Source organism: Bombus impatiens, unplaced genomic scaffold (genome assembly GCF_000188095.3).
Source record: "Bombus impatiens unplaced genomic scaffold, BIMP_2.2 scf_0036, whole genome shotgun sequence".
In the NCBI taxonomy this organism is placed as follows: domain Eukaryota; kingdom Metazoa; phylum Arthropoda; class Insecta; order Hymenoptera; family Apidae; genus Bombus; species Bombus impatiens.
In genome coordinates this window covers 5,488-31,645 of record NT_176455.1, presented here as the reverse complement: position 1 = coordinate 31,645, position 26,158 = coordinate 5,488, and the positions used below count along the sequence as shown (strand labels likewise).

At 36.8% G+C, this 26,158-nt stretch overlaps 3 protein-coding genes across 3 annotated transcripts; 2 read left to right on the top strand and 1 right to left on the bottom strand.

Moving 5' to 3' along the window:
* The first annotated feature begins 39 nt into the window (after positions 1 to 39).
* Positions 40 to 14,105, top strand: LOC100743004 (sodium-dependent nutrient amino acid transporter 1-like). Its single transcript, XM_003485114.4, has 10 exons — positions 40 to 214; positions 1,494 to 1,580; positions 7,030 to 7,306; positions 7,424 to 7,646; positions 8,227 to 8,598; positions 9,177 to 9,543; positions 11,289 to 11,388; positions 11,485 to 11,661; positions 12,674 to 12,768; positions 13,824 to 14,105. Exons 1-10 carry the CDS (start codon positions 200 to 202, stop codon positions 13,968 to 13,970), a joined length of 1,860 nt encoding a protein of 619 aa, XP_003485162.1. The 5' UTR covers positions 40 to 199; the 3' UTR covers positions 13,971 to 14,105.
* Positions 14,106 to 14,234: 129 nt separating this feature from the next.
* On the bottom strand, positions 14,235 to 23,872 carry LOC100742085 (sodium-dependent nutrient amino acid transporter 1-like). The gene is made up of 9 exons (XM_012389757.3): positions 23,572 to 23,872; positions 21,354 to 21,714; positions 19,865 to 20,114; positions 19,374 to 19,748; positions 18,437 to 18,626; positions 17,628 to 17,804; positions 17,175 to 17,274; positions 15,141 to 15,412; positions 14,235 to 14,583 (listed from the first exon to the last, which is right to left on the bottom strand). The coding sequence occupies exons 1-9, from the start codon at positions 23,572 to 23,574 to the stop codon at positions 14,410 to 14,412; spliced, it is 1,902 nt and encodes a 633-aa protein (XP_012245180.1). The 5' UTR covers positions 23,575 to 23,872; the 3' UTR covers positions 14,235 to 14,409.
* A 1,390-nt stretch (positions 23,873 to 25,262) lies between these two features.
* LOC105681047 (DPY30 domain-containing protein 2-like) lies at positions 25,263 to 25,881 on the top strand. Its single transcript, XM_012388205.1, has 3 exons — positions 25,263 to 25,505; positions 25,593 to 25,670; positions 25,765 to 25,881. Exons 1-3 carry the CDS (start codon positions 25,263 to 25,265, stop codon positions 25,879 to 25,881), a joined length of 438 nt encoding a protein of 145 aa, XP_012243628.1.
* The last annotated feature ends 277 nt before the right edge of the window (positions 25,882 to 26,158 follow it).

Below are 26,158 nucleotides of genomic sequence, written 5' to 3'. Positions count from 1 at the left end.
AATGCATGTGCGAGGAATCGAATTTGGAAAAATGCTGCTACAATGTTATATGGCTGTGTTTTTCACGATTTCTCACGACACACTTTTATGAGAGTGAACAGAGTCGTCGATCAGTCTTCCAAATGCTCTTGCCTCGCAAAGATCGCGCTTAGATCACTTGGCAACGATTCGTACAGTCTAACCGCGTGCAGGAGTGATTATGCGTTGCACAAAGGTTCGTAATTTTCATTTGATCGTGATTACGTGAATGTGATACAAACGAAAACCAAAAAAAAGGGGGGAGGAAAGTTCGTTATTGGATAAACTTAACAGAAAAATTCGCACAGGTTTTATTTCGCGTAATTTAAGATTTAAAAGTTCTACGTAGACTTTGCCTTCGTAGAATTATTTCGCGAACTTTATTTTATAAAATAAGAAATATTTTGCAGAGGAGTAAGAAAAAAAAAATAGTATGAATCGCCAATCTTCCGAAGGAGATGATTTCGATTTTATATGTTTCATTACTGTTGACTTTGATATTATTATTGTTATTGATACACAGAAAGTTGAAGCTCGACGAATGCGCACAATATTCTATAATTCGTTATTGGAAACACAGGAACAGCTCATAGCAGTCTAATCTAAATTGCAGTTGTAAATCTTTCTATTATACGTCTTAACTGGTTCATACGCACGACTATGCTATTCAACCTCGAATTATCTCGATTTAAGCTTAAAATATATTAGAAGTCTATAAAAATTTCGGAATCGTATAAAACTTCCTTTCGTCCAACTAATCTCTGCTTAGTTTCTATCTTTCTATGTTTCTATCTTGCGATTCTATTTGTTCGTCAAAGACATCACATAAAAGATACGAATAAAAGATACTTGTTCTGCCGAATAGTAAATAAATATTCAACAATTTTTGTAAATGAAAAGATTTCGTTTTCATGACTCACTTAGGTATGTACTCGCCTACATAAATAGTGCACTATTTCTAAATTAATATTACCGTGCCATCGAATCAAACATTCTGGCGAAACAGTAATATTCTTAGAATTTTATTTCCTCAATAACGTATCTGAAATCTGTGTAAACAAAAAAATAGTACCAGCTGAATTGTTAGAAATATCTATTTATAACTATCCCACTGTGTATATTTTATATTTAAGAAAGTTACTACACTTTCGTTAATCTGTAAGGAAAACGAAGGAACGAAATCATTGGGAAGATGAGAAATGAAATTGTTGTTTGCTTTTATCATTAATCGATGGAATTGCCGACGAAACGCGGCGTTTTATTCGGGATCCTCACCGCTATCGGATTTATATCTGACTGTAATTATTCGTTAGTCACGGAACGTTCGCGCGAAGTCGAAATATTCGTTGATATATTGCGGTTACGGGGTTACATAAACGGGCAGAGTAATTGAAAAGTCTATAGACTTTAATTGCAATCGTTGAAAATTGTAAAATAATGACTGAAAGATGATTGAGATTGCCTGTTGTTTGTAGAACCACTTCATCGACAACAACGATGGCGTGGAAGGTTCCTATAGGCTTTCTATGATATCTGGAAGCGAGAAACCGCTGGAGAATGGGGTAAGTTTTGCTTTCACATTATTTGGTATGGTACACTCGTTCCTCAAGCGCGGTATCCGTTGCACGTGAATTTGTTTTGCGCGAATGAAAATCGCGTAAATAAAATCTGTCAGTATAAAAGAAGAATATTGGAAATAAGAGCTAGTACAAATAAGTTTGAGAAATACAATTTATTTGAAATAGCTTAACAACAAAAAAGCAGTAACGACGTCTCGAAAGCAAAAGTAAATTTTATTCGACGTCACTATCGCTATTGTAATTCAAAACATTCAACGTATTCTTTTTGATTGGTACAAGCGTATTATCTTCGTCGCTTAAATAATTTGGAAGTTCCACGTTATTTTCATTGCTAACGTTAATTTGTTCGGATGATTTGCCCTCGATCTTTTCCTTTATTAAGCTCTCATAAATTTCCCGATATTCGCTGCAACGTTTTATTAAATTTTGTTGAAATTTTCAGGCTCGTTGAATGTTTGGACTTCCAGGAGTCCGCGTATATATTTCCTGGCCACGTATTAATTAAGATCGCGCGTATAAAAAGTGTCAGATGTAAATTGAGCGAGCGATGTATCTATTGTTAGTAGGGATTGAAAGATTCCAATTTTTTAAAATAACACTGCATTTGTTAAAATATTTGATAACAATAACGAACATTATTATCCAAATATAAAATATTTTATTTATGCTTTCGAGAGAATTCTGATTTATTATTATTATTATTATTTTCTACTATTTATTTCATTTTTATTTTTTGGCTCAATAGTTTTGAAAAAGGAATGCGGTTGGCTTAGAATTATTTACTACTACTTGAAGATAGTAGACATATATAATAGTTAATAGTTAGTTCCATGATAAACAGCAGATATACGTGATAGAAAAATAAGAGCAAAATAAGGTTCACTGTGTGCGCGTGTGTGTGCGTGCGTGCTAGCGTGTGAATGGATACGCGTGTACTATGAATAAGCGAGAATGCAAGGCAATAGGGAAAATAATTGAGAAGCGAGTTCCATTTATGACCGGATGGATGAAAATAAATTATACTACTATGTACCATTTGATTGGCAATCTATACTGACCAATATTGTTAAATAATAATATAGAATAAGATTATATCATATAGTATTATAGTTATTAATTGAGAATTCTATTAGTAAGCATTCAGGAAGACTTTAATACAATTCTAGCATTCAAGTACTGATAATAATAATAACAGCGACTTAATAAAAATCAGAAGAATTACACCTTACAATTATCTTTACAATCGTACATCCTACGAAATCGAGATATGCGATACAAGATAATTGTTATCACTGCAGCGAAGCCAGTGACGTCAGGCGTGTCTCCTTCGAAAAAGCACAACCAACCGAGAGGTCGTCGGAAAGGAACACCATCGTCGCCCTCCCGTGCAACGCGACTTCATACCGCACAGTAACGAGTAGCAACCGATATCAGGACCAACGTCCGTTTCACAAAAAGGTAAGCTCGTTCCTTCTATTGCCAATCGTCTATCCGTTGCAACGATGGCAAGCGAAGACCAACTCATCTCCTTGCGTCGGAGACGAGGCTATTGTAGCGGCCGATTCACATATGTATCGAACCGACTGGACGAATACGAACAATCCGGTCGTCAGCAAAATTCCTTATTAACGAGCTACGAGAAACAACTAACCGAAGCTGCGAGTCAATTCGAAGCCATCCAACTCGAGTTAGAAGTATTAGACGAGGAGGAGCAAGCGCGCGGCTTCGAAATAAGGGATCAGTATGTCGCGGTAGACATAAAGTTACAACGTCTTCTAAGGAACGCACAAGCAGCATCGCCGTCGACATCGATAGATCTTCCAACCGGTGCATCATCCGCAATCTCGAATCCGACAGCGATTAAATTACCAGATCTTCGGCGCCCTATCTTTGACGGAAGCTTAGATAAATGGAGGAAGATAATCACGGTTCAAGACGAATTAGAAGCGTTAGATCAGGAGGAAGCTGATCGTGTAGTCTCCTTAACGCAAGAGTATAATGAGATTGACACACGGATCCTGGACCTCCTTGACCAACTACCATCGACAACCCCTTCGACACCAAAAACACGCGATTCATGCGTGAAACCCGAGCCAACGGAGAATATCGCATCGACTCGAACGCCGATCCTGTGGCACGATATGCGGAGCTCATCGCGTGACACTCACAACGTGTCACCTATACGCGACCTGACGACGACCAACACTTGGCCACTGAGCACTGCATCGGACAAATCTCTGATTTTGCCTTTTGCGGAAAATTAGACCACGCTGGTCCAACTATCAAGCATCATCAAGAAGATGCGACACGGGGTTCAGCGGAGGGAGCCCTGTCCCCCAATCAACCATAGACCTCCTTCACACCTCCACACGCATCTACATGTGAATTTCACTTGCTTTGCGCGCGGCGTCGAAATAAGGGATCAGTATGTCGCGGTAGACATAAAGTTACAACGTCTTCTAAGGAACGCACAAGCAGCATCGCCGTCGACATCGATAGATCTTCCAACCGGTGCATCATCCGCAATCTCGAATCCGACAGCGATTAAATTACCAGATCTTCGGCGCCCTATCTTTGACGGAAGCTTAGATAAATGGAGGAAGATAATCACGGTTCAAGACGAATTAGAAGCGTTCAGGAGGAAGCTGATCGTGTAGTCTCCTTAACGCAAGAGTATAATCAGATTGACACACGGATCCTGGACCTCCTTGACCAACTACCATCGACAACCCCTTCGACACCAAAAACACGCGATTCGTGCGCGAAAACCGAGCCAACGGAGAATGTCGCATCGACTCGAACGCCGATCCCGTCGCACGATATGCGGAGCTCATCGCGTGACACTCATAACGTGTCACCTATACGCGACGTTTACATCGTCAGCATCGCAACAATCTGATTCAACGCCACAAAACGCCTTGAATCTGCCAACCGCTCAAGATACCCTGGACCAGAAGGAACTCAATCCCGTGCAGGACAACAGCGATCATACTCCGCCAACGGAAAATATCGCGTCGAATCTAGCGACGATACCGTCCCCTGACACGCGGAACTCGCTGCATGACATGCGCGATTCATCGCCTACACGCGCCTTGAAGACAACACCTCACGATTCTCTGGACCAGCAGAGTGAGAAAACCTCACCAGGCGACAAGATGTCGCAGACATTAATCTTTACGAATCTGTTGTTATACATCTCGCCGATTTCACAAAAGCAAGTGAAATTCACATGTAGATGCGTGTGGAGGTGTGAAGGAGGTCTATGGTTGATTGGGGGACAGGGCTCCCTCCGCTGAACCCCGTGTCGCATCTTCTTGATGATGCTTGATAGTTGGACCAGCGTGGTCTAATTTTCCGCAAAAGGCAAAATCAGAGATTTGTCCGATGCAGTGCTCAGTGGCCAAGTGTTGGTCGTCGTCAGGTCGCGTATAGGTGACACGTTGTGAGTGTCACGCGATGAGCTCCGCATATCGTGCCACAGGATCGGCGTTCGAGTCGATGCGATATTCTCCGTTGGCTCGGGTTTCACGCATGAATCGCGTGTTTTTGGTGTCGAAGGGGTTGTCGATGGTAGTTGGTCAAGGAGGTCCAGGATCCGTGTGTCAATCTCATTATACTCTTGCGTTAAGGAGACTACACGATCAGCTTCCTCCTGATCTCTTCTAATTCGTCTTGAACCGTGATTATCTTCCTCCATTTATCTAAGCTTCCGTCAAAGGTAGGGCGCCGAAGATCTGGTAATTTAATCGCTGTCGGATTCGATATTGCGGATGATGCACCGGTTGGAAGGTTTATCGATGTCGACGGCGATGCTGCTTGTGCGTTCCTTAGAAGACGTTGTAACTTTATGTCTACCGCGACATACTGATCCCTTATTTCGAAGCCGCGCGCTTGCTCCTCCTCGTCTAATACTTCTAACTCGAGTTGGGTGGCTTCGAATTGACTCACAGCTTCGGTTAGTTGTTTCTCGTAGCTCGTTAATAAGGAATTTTGCTGACGACCGGATTGTTCGTATTCGTCCAGTCGGTTCGATACATATGTGAATCAGCCGCTACAATAGCCTCGTCTCCGACGCAAGGAGATGAGTTGGTCTTCGCTTGCCATCGTTGCAACGGATAGACGATTGGCAATAGAAGGAACGAGCTTACCTTTTTGTGGAACGGACGTTGGTCCTGATATCGGTTGCTACTCGTTACCGTGCGCTATGAAGTCGCGTTGCATGGGAGGGCGACGATGGTGTTCCTTTCCGACGACCTCTCGGTTGATTGTGCCCTTTCGAAGGTGACATGCCTGACGTCACTGGCTTCGCTGTAGTGATATCACTCCCGCTGCTGGTTTGATGTAGACACGTGGCACTGTGTGATCACTTGTAGATGCACGTTTCGTTGGCACGTAATTCGGCTCGAAGGACCATGTAATTTCGACCAATCGCGGGGAGACGCAATCGCGAGGAGAGACGTCAACGGGAGTCTTAAATTCCCGTTACGATTATAATAATCGACACCACGAGTTGATCGATCCCTTGATTTCCGTTAAGATAATAGGGGTGATTAAGTTGATATAACATTGTGATTCACAGGGTTACAAGGTTTTATTTCCAACACTTATGATGTACACTGTTGAGTAGCTATAATTCGTAGATGACAATTTGTCGCACGAAGATAAGATAGATATGCACAATAGAGCAAGACTCTTATAGTTGAACTTAGTATGTTAGTGGACGTAGCACTAGAGGATACTTAATAAAGGAAGCGAATGTTCGGTAATCCCGAGGACCGACTTAGATAGACGATGTGAGTTAGACCTTTCGTGCTTAGACTAAGTAAAGTTGACTTTTCTAGCGATGTAAAAGAAGTAAAGTTGTGTGACGATGCTGTGTCGGAGGAAAGCTAGCGATGGGTGTGTCTAGCGCACGGGACCATCGGATTTGTTTATGACATTTTGGTCAGCAAAGTCAGGGCAGTATACATTGCTTCTGATTGGATAAACGAAGGTTGGTGGACTAGGTTGGGTCTCAGCCGCCCTCGATAGAAAGTTGTTAGTGGGAAGCATCGTACGTGGGAAAAACTAACTTTCCCTTGTCAAGCCGTAGTAAACAATAGTCTTTAGAAAGTGATTTAGAAAAAAAATATTTGTTCGGTCTGAAGGACCTTAGCTAGCAAATTACTAGGATTTATGATGAGTCCTTAAGACTATTGAGGGTACGCAGTAAGGATGAGCGGACTTCTGACTTTCCCGTCTGGCCCGCGGTGTATGGCCTGATCTAGGTAGAGGGTCGTCCGACGTAACAACAATATTATTTTATATTTCTAGAAGAATTCTTATTTAATCATTATTAATGCTGCCTATTAAGAACTCTGTACATTTATTCTATAAATTTGTTTTACAAACTTCTAGGAAAACTTTAATCCGATCACATATACTTTTTCAGTCGACGACAGTCACAGTCGAAGCGGGAGAAACTGAGAGAGCTCAATGGGATAACAAAATCGAATTTTTAATGTCCTGTGTCGCGTTTTCCGTTGGCCTGGGAAATGTTTGGAGGTTTCCTTACACTGCCTATCAAAATGGTGGTGGTGCATTCCTCGTGCCATACATCATTGTTCTGTTTATTATCGGGAAACCAATCTATTACCTGGAGATGACGTTAGGGCAATTTAGCAGCAGGTCTTGTGTACAAGTTTGGTCCATTTCACCTGCTTTCAGAGGTATATCCTCAGATAAATCGAGTTATTCGAATGCGAACAACTTGAAATCATTTTGCTCCAGTTACAATTCTAATAATAAGTCTAGAGTCGCAGTGATGTTTAATTTGCTGTTTTCAGGCATCGGTTATGGTGTGACGATTTCCGTTTTCTTAGTAGTTACGTATTATTGTTCTCTGATGTCACTGGCGATATATTATTTATTGGCTAGTTTTCAATCAGTTCTTCCTTGGTCCTTTTGCTGGGAAGAATGGAATGATATCTGCTTCGACAGCGCTCCAACTGACAGGGAAATAGTGGCAAATATTAGCAGCAAGAGCAGCTCTGCTGACTTATACTTTCGGTGAGTTCTTTTTATTTATTTATTTGAATTTTACAATTTGTCCAGTAGAACATTTGGTAAAATATTATAGCTTAGTGGTATTTTCGGTGAGTGATCAAGGAACATCATATTTATTAATAAATTTTCACTTTGACTAATTTAATCTCCCACCAATTATTCCTCCACAACGAGTACCACAAGATCGTCATATTATTAAATTAATATCGTCAACAGCAAAGTTTAATTTTATTAGATCCAAAAATTAGAGTTAATTCTATCGAAAGAATCATTTCTTTCCCTTAATCACCTAATAAAGTGGTCGTTAACGAAGCTGTAATGAAGAATATCATTACAAAATACCGTAGAAATTAATCTAATTGAAATTGAAAAATTCGAATCATTTTTTTCAAAATTCTACTAAACTTGTACTATTAAAGAACAAAGTTTTCTTCGCCTTAATTACGTAATAAGGTAAAGCTGGCAGGCCTAAAAACATTATCACAAAATACTATAAATAAAAATGAATTTTATTAAATTTAAAAATCAGAATTAATTTTATTAAACTTATTAAAATCGATTCTCCGCTTCTTCGTTCATATAGGAAAGTGGTTCTTAACGAAGTTGGAATACTAGAGGGACTGGGATATCCATCTTGGAAATTGGTTCTATCTCTGTTCGCCAGCTGGATGTTCGTTTTCATAGTGTTGAGCAACGGTGTGAAGAGTAGCGGAAAAGCAGCGTATTTCCTCGCCTTATTTCCATACGTGATCATGATAAGTCTTTTAATAAGAGCAGTTACCTTGGAAGGAGCTGTAGATGGAATAATATTCCTCTTCAAACCAACCTGGGAAAAGATCTTCGATCCATCGGTATGGTACGCAGCCGTGACCCAATCCTTTTTCTCTCTTGGAGTTTGTTTCGGGGCTGTTATCATGTATTCCTCCTACAATCGCTTCGACCATAACGTATTGAGGTAATTTCAAATCGTTCAACATTTTATCTGATCCTAGATAATATCTACATTGATGTAAAATAACGCGTCAATCTTTTTGTCGATACATACGATATTCCGAAATATCTGTCCGATCGTGCGATTCATTAATACATTTTCAATTGGATATTGATCGATCGATGAAGTGGACGAATTCGTAGGTTCAAGAAGTCAATAATTTAAGAACATGAACATTAGAAACATTGGAAGTTCGGAAATAGAAATGTTTGGAAATTAGGAAAATGGGGAATTCGTAAAATTATAGGAAATTCGAAAGTTTTGAAAATTAAAAGATTTGGCAATGCAAATGTGAAGGAAGCTTGAAAATTCTAAAATTCAGGAACTCGAGACCTTTGAAATTGGAAGATCGACAAATTTACAAAAATAAAGAGATCGCCACGAATTTCACAAATTTGCACGATCGCGAAATATTAATACTATACTAAATATCGATACTACAGTTCAAAAATTCCGAAGCTTCGTTTCCAATTGATGATGAAACCGGTTTAAGAAGACAAAAGTTGCGGCACCAGAGATGTAAAAAGGAAATATTTTTTCAGAGATTGTACAGTGGTTACGATCATGGACTTTGGCACGAGCCTGATCGCAGGATGCACTATTTTCGGGATTCTAGGCAATCTCGCCCACGAATCTGGCAGAAAAGACATAAGCACCGTAGTTCGTGCCGGAACAGGCTTAGCTTTCATCTCTTATCCGGAAGCTCTGGCGAAATTTACCGTGGTCCCACAATTATTTGCCGTGCTCTTCTTCTTGATGCTATTTATCTTGGGGATTGGTACCACCGTGGCATTCACTGCAGTCATCAACAGCGTTATCAAGGACAGATTTCCAAATATCAAAAACTGGAAGATCGCTGCTGGGGTTTCATCGGCCGGTTTCCTCGTTGGAATCGTTTATTGCACGAGAGTAAGTGTCCCGTGCAAAGTATTTGTTTAAATTGCAGCGATTTATAATATAGATCCATATCATCGTTCAAGCAGATCGGCGACGTATACGAAATTTCTTTTCCACGATTACAAATTCCTCGGCTCTACTGACGACATTTTATCGTCCCAATGCAGTCAATTAGGTCTTTCCTATGTTTCTATATGTTTTTATATGCCGAAAAGGCATTCTATATCTACGAAAAGAAGAACATTCTCTCAGAAACGTATCCGCAGGCTGAAGAGACACTACCCGCTGGACCTAAAGGCTAGATTCAATTAGTTATTTAAATTAAGTAATATTTACTTATTTATAATACTTATTTACAAATTATACTTGTCTATAATAAGTATTAACTTATTATAAATAACTAGCCTTGTCACTGCGCCACGCCAGAAAAATTACTGAAAATTCTCAATGCGAGAATTGATTGTAAATTTTAATAAATATAAAAAAAAAGAGACAAACGTATCTGTCTGATAAGAGTAACTCAAACTGGGCTCGCTCAAATTACACTGAAATTACAATCTGCTTCTTTCGATACTTCATTCATCCACCTCTGGATATTCATTACTTTCATGTCATAATCAACGACAGAAAGTATATAATTTGTCGCCATGAATTTAAATTCTACTTGCCAAAATACAATCGTTATTCCAACAGATTGGAGACACGTAACGAAGGAGGATGTTAAAAAGCGACGTATCAGTACGATTTGCTCGGGACAGTTACGATTTGCAGGATAATTGGATGAAAGCGCGTGTCTCGACCATTTCATCCATGTCACGCAAGATCAATAACGAGAGAATTATTTCGAGTATTACGTGTCAATGTGTTTACAAGTGCTTCTTATTGACACGATCAAGCACGTTATTCCTGACTAATCTTCTGTTGTTATTCACAATTGGATCACGATATTCAAGCATGTATATTAACATCTCGGTAAATATTAGCAATAGCTATGAAAAATATTATTCATCGAATCGAGATGTGCATTCGCGTGCAATAAGATCCTATTGAACATTAGAACTCGTGAAAACACAACGTACGTTCAAACGCACACTGGCACGTAATACTCGAAATAATTCTTTAAATACGTAAAACATTCGGCATCAAATTCTATGAAAACACTCTATTGAAAAAGTCGAAGGGAATCTTTGTTTCTTGAAAAATATTGCAAATATAAAGAAAATGATACGCGCCACTATACTGGTCATAGAAAGCTATACAACTTTCCCCTCTTTCGTTTCTTTCTCTGTTGTAAAACGCTGGCAATTAACCAGCTAGCTGTTTTTGACGAGTATACTCGTCATGCGTAAAAAGTAATCACATTTTGCCGTTTATATACAATACTGCGATTTTAGCGAATGTTAAAATATGTTCGTAAATTTTAAGACGTTCTGAATATCTTCAGTTACCCTTCGACAGATACGATCCTGAGAAAATATTCTTCTTTCAATTATATTGCCATTTTCATCGAACTACACGACGATGGTACTCCGCTGGGGGTAGCCACCCACGTGTTATTTAGCAATTAAGTTAGAAAAATTTACCAAATGTTCAGCTGGACAAATGGTAAAGTACAAATTAAATAATAAAAAAAAAAATAATTTTTCATCGAACATATTTCTCCAATATCAGATAGAAGCAAGTCTGTTTTGATCGACTTGGTTCGAAGGAAGAACTTGTTAGAGCATTTAATTTGATTTAATCGAATTTCTTTCCAGGGTGGTCAATACGTTTTGAACTTGGTAGACTACTTCGGAGGCACGTTTATTATAGTGTTTCTCGCTTGTTTCGAGCTTATCGCTATTTCTTGGGTGTACGGTAATTCTTCGTCTTCTTTATAATCTTTTCCACTTTATAAGAAACACTTGGAGCGATCACCGGTCATTTCACTTATTAGTATCACTTTTCTTACAGGCGTCGACAATCTTCTAGACGATATAGAATTTATGGTGGGAAGCAGACCTTCGTTTTACTGGAGATTCTGCTGGTATTACCTAACTCCATTGACGCTTCTCTCGATTCTTATTTATTTCCTGTCTGAACTCACGCCGATCACGTACAACGACGAATATTATCCGACTTCTGCCTATGGTACGACAAATTCTACGGGGTAGAACATCCTTGACGCTAACATTTTTTTATTTTACGTCAATCGAAATTCAGAATATCGCTGCTCGATTCGCGTGCTACCAGAAAAAAGATGCAACAAGTGACTACGAATTCTTAGGTTCAACAAGCTTTAGCTTGAGCTTGCATAGAAAAATCCTTATTTTCAGAACATACAGTGCTGCGAACAACTGTAGACTCAAACACAACATTCTCGGTATTATTTCTTCGATATTTAAAACAAAAAGAAGATACTGATCATGCTTGGATATGTTAAGTGAAATTGATTTTGTAAAGAGTAAATTGAACGATGTGGGATATCAGGAGATGTTATATAGCAAATTATTGCCTTTCATAATTGAAATAGAAGGCAAGAAGACAATGGTCCTATTCACAGACAGACGCCACTATGAAAAAGTGCTTTTAAGATTTCGGAATAGAACCATTACCATGGTCAGCATCGAGTCTTGATCTGGGTCTGATTGAGAATCTATGGGGAATTTTAAGAAGAAAAGTTTACGATTAGGAGAAACACTACTTGTACAGAAAATATCGTTGAGCTTAAAAAATGAATAAAACCCGTACCTAACAGATTAATAGAAGTGATATAAAATAATGAAAAACCCAGGAAATATTGAATGAAGATCATAAGAAAATTAATATCGAGTTTATGTTGTTTCATAGCGAAAAACGCAATTTTAAGAGGAAATTTCATTTTCTCCCAAACTTTGAAAGAATTGTTGTTTGTTGTATCTTCGGTTTCGTTTTATATCGCAATATGAAGTTATACAGATGATCTTGTCGACTGTTGTTTCAACATTATGAAAAATCTAAAAACAGAGTTGAGTGTATAATTATTCACGGCACTGTACATTACGGAAGCTTGGAAATTCGTTTATGAAAGTATAGAAATTCTGTGTATCGTTTATGGCAAACGTATGTTTCTACTATATTTCAATTAAACCTCGTTTCATAAAAATTCCAATTCTCTTTCCAGTCGCTGGATGGTTAATTTTGGGACTAGGAGTGATTCAACTTCCTATCTGGATGTTCGTTAGTAAGATCAAGAACGAAGGGAAATCTTATTTGGACGTAAGCATTAAGAGAAACTCGAAACCTCCATAAAGCCACTGTATCTTTTGCTAAAATCTTATAATCGTCCCATTCTGACGGCAAGTTTGTGCGTGATATCATTTTTAGAAAAATAGAAAAGAGACATATACAATTTCGGTCGTAACAATAGAAAAAAGAAACTTAAGAATATAATTTAATAGAAGAAAAAGAAAGTGAAATTTCTATTAAGTCACGCACACCTTAAAATTTCTTCGCTGTTTCCATATCTACTGAGAAACAAGGTGGCCGTGTTAAAACCTTGATACTCTTTTCGTTGTAGTTACGGTTCTGTCTGTCTCGACGTGTAAATCACCGGACCATGGTCGTGTTCACAAATAAAATTATTATCTTCAATTCTTTTTGTGAATCGTATTAAAATCCTTTTCTAGTTTTCGCCAAATGGTATCATATGCAAACCTGTCGTTAGAATGGAATAATTATAATATTTGAGCAAAAAATATGTATAGTGGTTTTAGGAAATTTAAGCCACCGTACACTTGCCTTGGATAATTTTCAGTATCATGTTCTCGCTTTTCATTGTCCGCGATTCTGGCTTTTCCAACATCGCGTATTCTTACGAATTCCGTTGCACTTACACGGCTTTCGAGTCTTCTAATTACGTCTTGTGTTTCGTTTCGATATTTACAACGCTTTTAATTTATTATAATAAATTAATTTAATTTATTAATTTATTATACTAAATTCTTATAATCGGAATTCACCGAATCTAATAAAGGGAAGAGTACGGTACGTATGAAAATTAATAAAACGTGAACACACATGAACACTAATAAAATGTGTACATATGTGAGTTACATATGAACACTAATAAAATGTGTACATATTTATAGAAACGGAAGAATGGATCCGCCGCTGGGAAATATTAATTTCTGATATTATCTTATATAATATTATCATGTCTAATAAAACGTTGGGAAATTATGATATTCGGATAACGAGTGTTCGGATAAGGAATGCTCTACCGGATTACGAGAAATTGCAATATTTCTTTTATCTCTATATTCTCCTTGTAGATACTTAAACCGAGCGCCGATTGGGGACCTAAGGATCCCGTAAAATTCAAGGAATGGAAGGAATTCAAAGACTCAAAGAGGATAGCGAGGATGAATTTGGAGAAGAAAAGGTGGAGAATCGTAGCTTTGTTGGTCGGAGATGATTAACAGTCAGCACACGATTTCTCCGTATCTTCTTTGTTGACGATCGTATCGATGAAAATAACGACGTTTCGTCCATTCAACGAACACATTATGTATTATAAATATTAAATGCTTATACAAATAAATACTAAATTCTTATCTCGCTTCGGTAATCTTTGCAGACTCGAGCGTCAAAAGCGGAGCAGAGAAATAGCATAACATATATATAATAATTAGACCGCGGATGTTTATGCAAATTTACATTCCTATGAATTAGCATAACTAAAGAAATTTTTCTCCGTTTATTAAATCATATAACGAGCACTCTACCCTGGACAATTTATATCATTTTCTTACATTCTGTACATTTCTGCATATTGACATTTCTTATATAAACGCGGGAACACGTCGCAAGTATAAAATTGTACTCAGTGGAGTTTCCATAGAGATCTCGTATCACTATCTAATCTTTTCTGTCGTTCTTACAAATTAAAGTGTATATCAATTGAAGCCATCTTGGCTCTGTCCTGGCGTTTCTCTCTTTTAGTTTCTCCTCTTTGAAGCGAAGCCAAGCTTTTCTGTAATTGGTTTCTATCGGTCCCCATTTCGACGTTGACAGAAAAGATTTCCTTAAATTCTACGAAAGAAAGACAACACGCCAAAGTAAAAACTTATTAAAAATGATAGCAGTGGCCGAAATGATTCATTATCTGAAGTCAACATCTCGAACAACATTTATCTAAGTTTGTATTACATTTTATGTATATATGTATATGTATGCATGTATATTTATTTATTTCAGCCTGATGGCTTAGAGAAATTGGTCTTGGCTTTATTGGGTCGCCCCAAAGGTTTCTTCCTTCTTCTTTTATAAGGAAATCATAGATGCACGATATTTTTCGTTTAATATTATTTTATTGAATTATGTATGATCCTACTGGAACTTATGTATGAATCTGTTGGAACAAAATGGATCGTATATAATTCGATAAAATAATATAAAACAAAAAATATTCTGCATCTATTATTTGCTTATGAAATGAAAGAAACTTATGGGACAACCTAATACATAAATTACAAACGTAAATCATGACTGAAACATATTATAAAAAGAATATTATATGTATATGTAATAAGAAGGACGAATTAAAGAAGAAAATTATATGGATGGTGAAAGTGAATTTAATGCAGTACCTTTAATAATGGCAAGTTTCTGTTTCTCAGCATCTCCACGATCATCCAGAATGGTATTTGAAGAATGCTGAAGCACAGTATGACTGTACCAGCCGCGTGAGCCGTAGCAGGATATCCTCTGCCGCCGTAAGTCAAGGGAGAAAGAGTGGCGACAGTGTAAAAGAAAATCAGTATCAAAATTAACGGTGTCAAGAGGAACCAGCAAATCCTCCAGTAACTACTTGCTTTTCTGTCCAGCATAAATTCGATGTCGTCTAGGAAATTTTCGATACCTGTTTTAAAAAGTCACGATATTTGCCTGATTACTTCGTCAATTTCCCTTATTTTTAAATTTATTATTTCATTATTAATTTGTGAGATTTCCACTTTTTCGAAACTTTACTTCAAACCTTAACGCTAAACCTATTCCTACCGTGTGCGGTCAACATGATCAAAGAAGTAATAGTTTTCATGATTTAACATGGATAATGGTTAATTTATAATTAAATGTATATAAAATGATGTACTTTCATAAGATTTCTTCAATTTCAATTATAGACTTAAATCGAATTACACTTTTATTTCTATAGAGATATATCTACTTCAACTTCGCTGGATTTCTTACAAATTATCTTATTATCAAATATGCATTTGCAAAATTTTCGTAATTTTGTAGCCTTTACAATTTTTTACTTGACAAGTTTTTTTGAATCTGAGCTTGTCGATAGCTTTATTGCATGGTATTTTTCTCGCGATTCTTTATACAAAAGTAACGTACGCACCAGGTTTATAACAATTTTGTGAGTTCTCTGTAAATTGGCCCCATACTGTACATACCATTGTAAATTTATTGCTTCGTAAACGTTGGCTTCAACGTATAAACCTCATAATTTCAGCAAAGTCATTCCTGTTCGTTGTTTTTGAAAAAAATGCAGGTCTTCAAATTTTATTCCACAAATATGAGACATCTAGATTTGTTATATAGAATATAGCATATATCAGAGCAATATCCCTCTTAGTCCCCAATATTCTAAACGCTCCTTCTTCCGTATATTTTATTATAGCACATCAAGCATAGAAAGAAGACTAAAAAGGAAACGCCCAACAGATTTCACAAAGAACATAACCTAACAAACACGAAGATGGTACCTCGCTGGGGGTAGCCACCCACGTGACAATCAAACAGCCAAAAAAATTCCACCAAATGTCCAAATCGGACAAATTGTGCATATAAACGACTAAATAAATAAATAAAAAAAAGTTTTATTATATGATCCCTTATACGGTGATCAATGATAAGATAAAATGGCGTCTTTACTTGTTCTTCCATAATATGCCGTTTAGCATATCCCTCAAAATATTATGAACTGATGTCCTGCCAGGTTTGAGACTTACATCTATTATATTTATACAAAAATATTGATGAGTATTGGCCTTTTTCGCTAACGGTTACTCGAGAGTGGAGTTGGGAAAGCTTCTCCCGTGTTTTATCGCAATCAGCAATAACCCTAAGAAGCTTCTCGATTTTTAAAATGTTTGTAACAATGGACTGTAAAAAATGGTAAATTTTATGGCGATTTCTTAGGGCTATTATGGGCCTGAATTGATATGTCTTGTCTTTATGGCAAGATTACGGGTGTAATAGCTGTTATTATTTGTTATTACTGGTTTTGTTTGTCATTTGACCTTGAGATAGCCTTTTCTTCGTACTAATATTGCATTTGTTTGAAGAATAATAAAAATATTTTGACCGCTCACGGTAGGCAAGGCAGAATAGAAATTCTTCTCAGAAAATAAAAGAGCAAACTAAAATTAAATACCGAAAAATATATTGTATGCATGTTATAGGAAAAAAAATCAGGAATTATTAAACGATACGATAAAGTTTAAATATGGTTAAATTTGTGTAGAAGTCGCGAGAGTTTAGTGCAAAATGGATATATAACGAACAAAATTTCAATTTAACCTTCGAATGAATATGCAAAGTGGAAATGTAAGATCGATATAAAATACAACAGTGTAGAACACAACGTGAAATACAACACATGTACAAACCGTATACCCATGTTACGGCAGTGATTTCGAAAGAAGCCAAGATGAACACGACGAACGATGTACCATAGTAATCGACCAAGGTCAATACAAACTGTCCACCCTGTGTACAATTAACGAATTATCATTGATGGATTAGTGTCAAAAGAGAAATACGATTCTACAATCTGCCGTGAAAATCAACCTCATTTCCTTATTCCTTGTCATTCATCGACGAAGAAACAAATAACTCGAAAGTTGACTAGATATTGTACAACGTATCTACTTGTACGCGTAATTGTACTTTGATAATTGATATCTTTCAAGTTAAATAACAAAATGCTTGAAGATTATTTCAATTTTATTGTATTACCATTTTAATACCGCTGTAGTGTTTGAGAGATTATGTTCGAACAAGAAGAAAGAAACAGGCAGATGGTAAAACGGTAGAAGCTTCAAGATTTGTAAATTACGTGCCGGAGTAACGTAAACTGTGCTCACAGCAAATCCCATTGAACAGACGGAAAGCACGATTTTCCAGATTTCCATGTTTGGAAGCTTTTCTTTCAAGCAAGTCACTACTCCTGACACCATTCCTACGATGCTTCCCACGCCGAGGACAAACATCATCACGAAAAACAGAACCGCGAAGAACTGTAACAGATAAATGTATCTTTTGTAAAAATTAAAGCTTATATACAGGGTGGTTGGTAACTGGCGGTGCAAGCGGAAAGGGGTTGATTCTACGCGAAAAAAGAAGTCGAAAATATAGAATAAACATTTTTCGTTCGAGGCTTTGTTTTCGAGAAAATCGACTTTGAATTTTGGCTCGGTACGCGTGCACTTTATCGCGTCTCGTTATGATGGATCTCACTGTAGATCGTTGTCTAGATCGAAAAATGAAAAGAAAAAATTTTTTATTCTATATTTTCGACTTCTTTTTTGTACCACCAGTTACCAACCACCCTGTATATATAATTAATGTTTACCTGTCCATTCCAAAATGAGATTGAGTACCACAGATGTTTCGTACACATTCTCATTCAACTTCGACATACACAAAATTAAGAAGGACTAAAGTGGCACATGAAATACTTTGAAATGAATTTTGTTTAGTCGAGGACATCAAACGGTAAAGAATGAGAAAATACCACAAGGAAATAGAACGAAGGAAACGGACGAGAGGAAAGATTTTTAGTTGTTTGAAGATCTATACATGTTCTAACTAACTGTAGAACATATTTATTTATTAATATTCGTTTTACTATATATTCATTTATGTTTACTTGAGGTACAAAGGTGAACTTTGCAATGGCATCAGGATAAGAGATGAACGCCAGGCCAGCTCCAGATTTCACTACATTGTCGATATCCTCCATACCCATTTCATGAGCCAGATTTCCCAAAATCCCAAAGATCGTGCACCCCGCTATAAAACTCGTTAAAGTGTCGACACTAGTTACTATGAGCGCGTCTCTGAAACACGAGGAGAACAATTTTTTTCTTCCTCGGCTTTTATTATAGTGTTTACTATAGCGAGTGGTCTAAGAGTCGAAGCTGAAATATTTTTCACGCTATTAATTATATCGAGAAGTGTGAATAAATTTCAGAGAGAAGTTGAATAGTTTCAAGGGCGTAGCTTTTCTCTAGGAGAAGGCAAACTTTGTTTCCTTTTTTGTTCAGTTCTATAAATGCAATTGTACGTTTTCTAATGCATTAATCGATGTAGCTCGAATATAATAGATTCTGATAGAACAGAGATGCAGATTCTGTATAAAAATTGATTTATCTACCTGTATCGAGAAGTTATTAGTTCGGTGGTTACTTTATAAATCATCGAAACACGACCCCCTTGAAGTCATTCAACTTTTACGTGAAACATTTTTCGGTATAATTAACCCTTTGCACTCGGCATATTTCCATATATTTCATTTCTCTATTTGTTTCTTCGTATAATACGAAGACAGAACTCCAAGAAAACATATATTTTTAGAAAGTTGGGACTTGTGTAATTTTATGCTATCCTGCGCACTCCGCTGTTTAGACTGATATCCTTTCGCTCCTGTAAGGAAGTTTGCCCGTGCGCAGGGGTATTTCGACCGACTTTAATTATAAATAACTAGATTTGCTTAGATAAATAACTAGAAATAACTAAGATTTGCGATGTCCTCTCAGAAGCTGGGTGCAAATGGTTAATAAATAACAATGAATGACTTCGTTTACCTGTACACGTTATGTTTGAAGTGGTTGTGCGACGAATAAGTGATAATAGAGCCGAAGCAGACGGAAAGGGAGAAGAAACATTGTGTGACAGCCGCGTACCAAACGCTTGGCTCTAAGAGTTTCGACCATTTCGGAGTAAGAAAGAAGAGAATGCCAGTTCCAGCGCCTTCCAAGGTCACTGCTCTGATCAGAAGGCTCAATAAGATGATATATGGGAAAATGGCTAGAAAATACGAAGCTTTTCCTGAACTTTTCACACCCTGGAACGTTATTAGGATAACGCAAAGCCAGCTAAATAGGAGACATAACGTTAATTTCCAATCCGGCAGTCCAACTCCATCGTCGATACTATCTTTCTCTTGGAGAACCACTTTCCTGGAATTATTACAGACAACAAAGATCGGAAACAGAAAAACTAAGAAATCAGCAACTTTCTTATTCTATTTTTCGATTTATTCTTTTTTTTTTCCTCTTTTCGTAGTGTAACTCACAGGAAGTAGAGTTCCGCGGAACTTCTGCGTTCCTTCTCGTGTAATAATTTAGTAAACATGCTAACATTGACCGATTCGCTATCGATCTTTTGGCTGGAATCGACGCAATAATCAGCCCATTCTTCTCTGCACTTCGCCCAGGGTAATTCCGCTGAGAATGACGCGATTAAAAAGAAGAGCGTGAGAGCCATCAATGAGCTGTAATATGTCATCACTGCCACGTTCGAGCAGAATTGCGACCATCCAACACCTAAGACGATAATTCTTTGGTACAGTCATTCGATGATAACATTTATTTATTTATTCGATTGATAATGTTATTGTTTTACGACCTGAGATCTTTCTTCTAGGCGTAATAAACGCCGTCATGGGAGACAAGCAATGAAATTGAAAAATTATTGAGAAAAATCTTACGATAAGAAATTTCAATTACAGTAGAGCCGCCCTTATCCGAACACCAATTAACCGAACATCATAATATCTGGACGTTTTATTATCCGAAGAGGGTATTTCCCAGTAACGGATGCCTTTTTCCCGTTTCAAATATTTTTTTTTTATTTATTTATATTTTACAATTTGTCCAGTAGGACATTTGGTAAAATATCATAGCTTAGTGGTATAATAATATAACACGTGGATGGCTACCCCCAGTGGGATACCATGCCGTTTCAAATATGTACACGTTTTATCAATGTTCATGTGCAATGTATTCTTTTCCTTTATTATATCAGCGAATTCTAATTATGAGAACTTGGTACGAAACTAATAGCGTTGCAACTATGGGAACAAAGTACGACATGATTGGAAAATTCGAAATTGCTGTAGGTGCAACAGAATTAGCAAAACTACACGTTGGAAAAGCCAGAATGGCAAACGTTAAAAAACAAAGAAAGAAATATTGAAAATTATCCAAATCGCGTAGGTTCCTCTAATACTGGCAGCGGAAGAGAAAAATGAAATATACCGACGTAACGAAATAATTTCATCGCGATAAAAACGATAATAATGATGATTTTACACGAATGAAAACAGCAAAAGAAAGTGGTCTCTATGCAGTTACTCGCGTTGAAAAAATTGTATGATTTGGCAGCCAGAAAGATACGAGATCGATAAATATTTATAGAAACTATCGATTCACCTTAATCTGTATTTGAATGAATGAAATTTCATACTAGACAAGCGATCGTTATTATCCGAAAATTCTATTATTCGAACAATTTCGTCTTCCCATCAGTTCGAACAAGAGAGGTTCTATTGTAATTTATAAAAATGTTTAATGGCGCTTTTAATTCCACAATACAGAATCGTATGGTTTCCAAATTCATTTAAGGAAAAGGACTCTAAAAGAAAGATTAGTCTGTCTCGATACTTTTCAATCACTTCGTACTGATAATAAAATAAACAAAATATGATTGCCGAGAATGAAAATAACTTTAGTTTGATGTTAATAAAATATGATCGTTGAAAATCATTAAAATTATCTAGTTACCACCAAACGCAGGCGAAATATTCCAGACTTTGATCGACGAGGACGAAGAGAACTGTCCAAGGATCACCTCCAGGTAATAAAATGGTTTGCCAACGACGAAAAGAACGATGATGTAGGGTATTAAGAAAACACCACCGCCATTTTCATAGGCAGTGAAAGGAAACCTCCAAATATTACCGAAACCTATCGATATCGCGATACAGGACATTAAGAACTCTATTTGGTTGTCCCATGTGCTTCTTGCTTCCGTTTCTTTCACGGTTTCCGGACATCTGACGATCGATTCCCTTGGGCCCTCGTGTGATTTCGTTTTCCCCGTTTCGTCCATGGAGAACGCTGGATTTCGATGTTCTTCGTTATTCTACAAAGATTTATAAATCACTGTTGTCGTTGTGTAAGTTACTGTTGCTCTATTGCATTCTGTTACAGTGTACTCTATGCAGCATGGTATTTAGCGACCTGTAGTGTTTGAGAGATTATGTTCGAACAAGAAGAAAGAAACAGGCAGATGGTAAAACGGTAGAAGCTTCAAGATTTGTAAATTACGTGCCGGAGTAACGTAAACTGTGCTCACAGCAAATCCCATTGAACAGACGGAAAGCACGATTTTCCAGATTTCCATGTTTGGAAGCTTTTCTTTCAAGCAAGTCACTACTCCTGACACCATTCCTACGATGCTTCCCACGCCGAGGACAAACATCATCACGAAAAACAGAACCGCGAAGAACTGTAACAGATAAATGTATCTTTTGTAAAAATTAAAGCTTATATACAGGGTGGTTGGTAACTGGCGGTGCAAGCGGAAAGGGGTTGATTCTACGCGAAAAAAGAAGTCGAAAATATAGAATAACAATTTTTCGTTCGAGGCTCTGTTTTCGAGAAAATCGACTTTGAATTTTGGCTCGGTACGCGTGCACTTTATCGCGTCTCGTTATGACGGATCTCACTGTAGACATCGTTGTCTCGATGGAAAAATGAAAAAAAAATTTGTTATTCCACCACCAGTTTATTAAATATTTATTTAAATATTTATACCACCAGTTACCAACCACCCTGTATATTAAAATAATTAATCAAAGAATGTGGCCACAGCGAAGAAAGTGTAGAGAATATTTTCACGCAGTCGCCGTATACGCTGTAACAATAGAGTTATTCGTGTAAAAGCAGCAGCATTTAGAGACAAATATAAATATTTGTATTATCAGGAAAACGAGGAATTATTATCGCAACATTGAAAATTGTTCTTCAGGAAAATTGTGCGTCGAAACTTCTACGTACATTTTCAGATTGCTTTCTAACTTCATCAATATAGTCATGATAGTCGAGTCTCGTTATAGCGCTAATGAAACTTCTAAACGTTTCGTATAGCACTCGTGAAAAGCATCTACAAATATACAAATAGAAGAACAAATATCGTGTAAAATTGCGAATCGGTCGCAATAAAACCGTGCCGTCGATAGATAGCGACGAATTAGATTTTAAGCTCTTTAGGGCCGTCGAACGATCGTTATCGCGTGAGTAAAATCTCGCTATCGCTGGTGTTGCTCCGGTAAAAACATAGGCGAAGATGTTTAGCGTTTACTTGCAATTCTTCGTTGCACGTCTGATGAGGTAAATTAGTAAAAAGTATGGTGGATTTCTTCCTGCCTCGACTTCAATAATCGGTACCTTTCGATCGATAAATGTAGCAAATCACGAAATGTCGATAAAACTAACGATAAATCGAAGGAATCAGAATCAGTGGAAAGAGATGAAGTAATTTCGAGAATACAGAAGATTTTATTACTGATACCTGGATCATTATTTTCTCCCCATTTTAATTTTTCTGATTCATCAGATAAAGACAAGTGACAAGGCTAATATTTCCAATTTTTAACGATCATTATTATATTTCCCAGAAATATCAACGATAGAAGGAAAACACGACCATTGATCACACATTATTTTGTTCTTCTTTCATTTATCACACAAAAAGGTACCTAATTAGCAATAAATAAATTTTTTACCCATGTGCTATTCGCGACTGTTAGATTTTCAATAAATATCGAAAATAAGAAAGAAACATGATGCGATCACTTACTATTTCGTTCTTTTTGCATTTATCACATAAACAAGTACTTGATTATCAAGAAACGAAATTCTACCCATGTGCTGTTCGCAACCGTTACAATTCCCATAAATGTCGACAATAGGAAACAACCACATTTCGATCACTCACCATTTAGTTCTCTCTGTTCACTGCACAAACTTCAGAACGAAATATCACAAAGGAACGAGGAACGATAATGTGAAATGAAAATGTCAATTCGAAATCAACGAAACGAAAGAGAATTGACAATAAGACGTCGGCAATGTGATCTCAATTTTCTCCGCGATCGACATCACGCGTCTCCTCTTATATCGCAGTATTGCACGTATATCGATATTATACCCCCGACGAACACCTCGAGGAACCTTGATTGATAAAACGGTTGTGATTCTAACAGATAGATTACGTTGCAGTTTCGTACACGCGGCTCTGATAACGACTGATCCAACAGGAATGTGAAATTGTGTCGAAACTTCTGAAGGAAAAGTTTCCTTTTCCCCGTAACCGCTTGAAAGATACAGCTTATCGCAATCGCACGAAACAAGAATGTATGCAATTTTAAACGAATCGATCTTCTAGCACGTTCGATGACATTTTTTAAATCGACCTTCCTTTTTTTTTTTAAATTAATATTTCCTGTTATTGTTAATATTCTTGCTTGCCGTTATTGTTATTCTTGTGTTAGGTCTTCGCCCATTACAGTCTCAGGTAACGAACAGGTAACAAATACAGGTAAGAGAGCGATAATTTGTTTTGTAAATTAGGTGTAGTTTGTTTTAAGGTAAATGAAGCGATCAAGTCGCAGAGAAATAAGGAAAAATCTTTTGTTGGAGAAATGGAGAAAGCGAATTTTTAATTTTATATTATATATATATATATATAGTCAAATGAATTAATCCTCTTACGCCATGAAGTTGGTATAAAGAAATAAAATAGTTTTGCAAAATAATCATAACCTTGAGAAGAATAGTACGATGGAGTCGGATGAAGATGAAAAGCAATCAAAATTAAACGACGTATTATATATCTATCTATATACAAATATACAAATTTATTAGGTTATTAATTATTTGAAATTCGATGCGATCAGCCGAAAAAAATTCTAGAGGAACGTGGTTTGAATCGATCTGACTTGGAGAAATCGAAAGGAGGAAAATTCGACGAGACCAGCGAACAGACGGATGAAATATTGAAAAATGTGGCAATTACTACGAAAGAAACGAGAGAGGCTTTCTTAGGAGAAATTGGCCGCAAAGAACGTGCGAAAATAATTGAAAAATCGAAGAAAATATCGAAGAGACTCGCACAGGATGATTCACAGGAAGAAACTTTGGCTCCACGAGAAGAAATCGCGAAATTCTTGCGCGAAAGATCGATGAGTCAGAGCTTCGTTAATACTTTTTTAAAACTTGGCTATACCGAGGAATTTCGAAGGTCGAATAAATTTACATATTAACCTTCATGCGATATCGTTCGTTTTTAAAGCGGAGCACAAACGTTTGTTTCTATTCGTTTTGTACCTTATATTTTATACAACCAATAGAACGAAATAGAACAGAGTATGATAAAACAGAACTCTGCGTATATGATAAACCAAAGTTAAATAAAAATGAAATAGTTTAAAACTAGGTAACCTAACTGGAATTTAATTCAACTCAATATTAACTGTTCTATATCGTTTCTATCGAATTAGCAAATTAGCTTGAATCTATTTAAATATGGACTAATTCCACGAAGCCGGGAACCGTTTATGTTAATTTTATAGCGTTCTTACCTCGTTTTAAGAAAACTACAATTTTCTATATAGACTTCTAAACGCGATGGGCTTTACTCTTGAAGAAACAGAAGAATTACGGAAATTGTGGGAATGGGAAACAGAATGTCCACATGAAATCGATTCTTCCGCATCTTTACCATCTTCATCCAACGAATATTTATCGTCGGACAGTGTTTACTTGAAACACTTGCTTAGCAAACCTTTGGCACATGCTCTTCGTGATATAGTTACAAGGAAACCTTTCGATCCTGTCGAATATCTTGGACATTGGCTCTTGAATTATAAAGTTAAATACTTTGAAACACAAAAGCTAAGAGATTGTAAGATTCGTGATAAATGCATCTGTGGAAAAGTTTATTAACGTAAATTTTAGATCTGTGAGGAAAGGGAGACCAGAAAGAAAGAATTCGAATTGGAATTAATGATCGAAAGGGAACGAACCAAGCTACAGGTGAGTGCAACGTGCAATTCTTGTATTTTTATAAAAATTGTTTTTATAAAAAATGTACGTTTTCAAAAATTGATTTATGAATTTATTATGAAAGAAGGGCGAGGAAGAGGAAGTATCGGTGTTGTCGCAGGGTGAAGAAGAAGAAGAAGAAGAAGAAGGATTTTTCGACGATTGGACCTTTGTAAACGATGAAGAATTAGAAATTTCTTAAAAACAAGTTTTAATTAGTTGACTCCAATCAAAATCTGTACATGTATATATGTATACTATCGTTATTTGTAGTCAAGAATATTGGGCTGTTTGAGTTTTTGATACAAGATGGATATTCTTGTCATAAAGTGGCATTTACTATATACATTTAAGAGAGTTGTAAGTTAAAAATTAATAACATAGAAGGGTAAATTTTGTTTCAGCTAATGAAAAATAGAAAAATTATAATTATCGTGATTGTAATAAATTATTAATAGCTTAAATTTACAATAAAAATT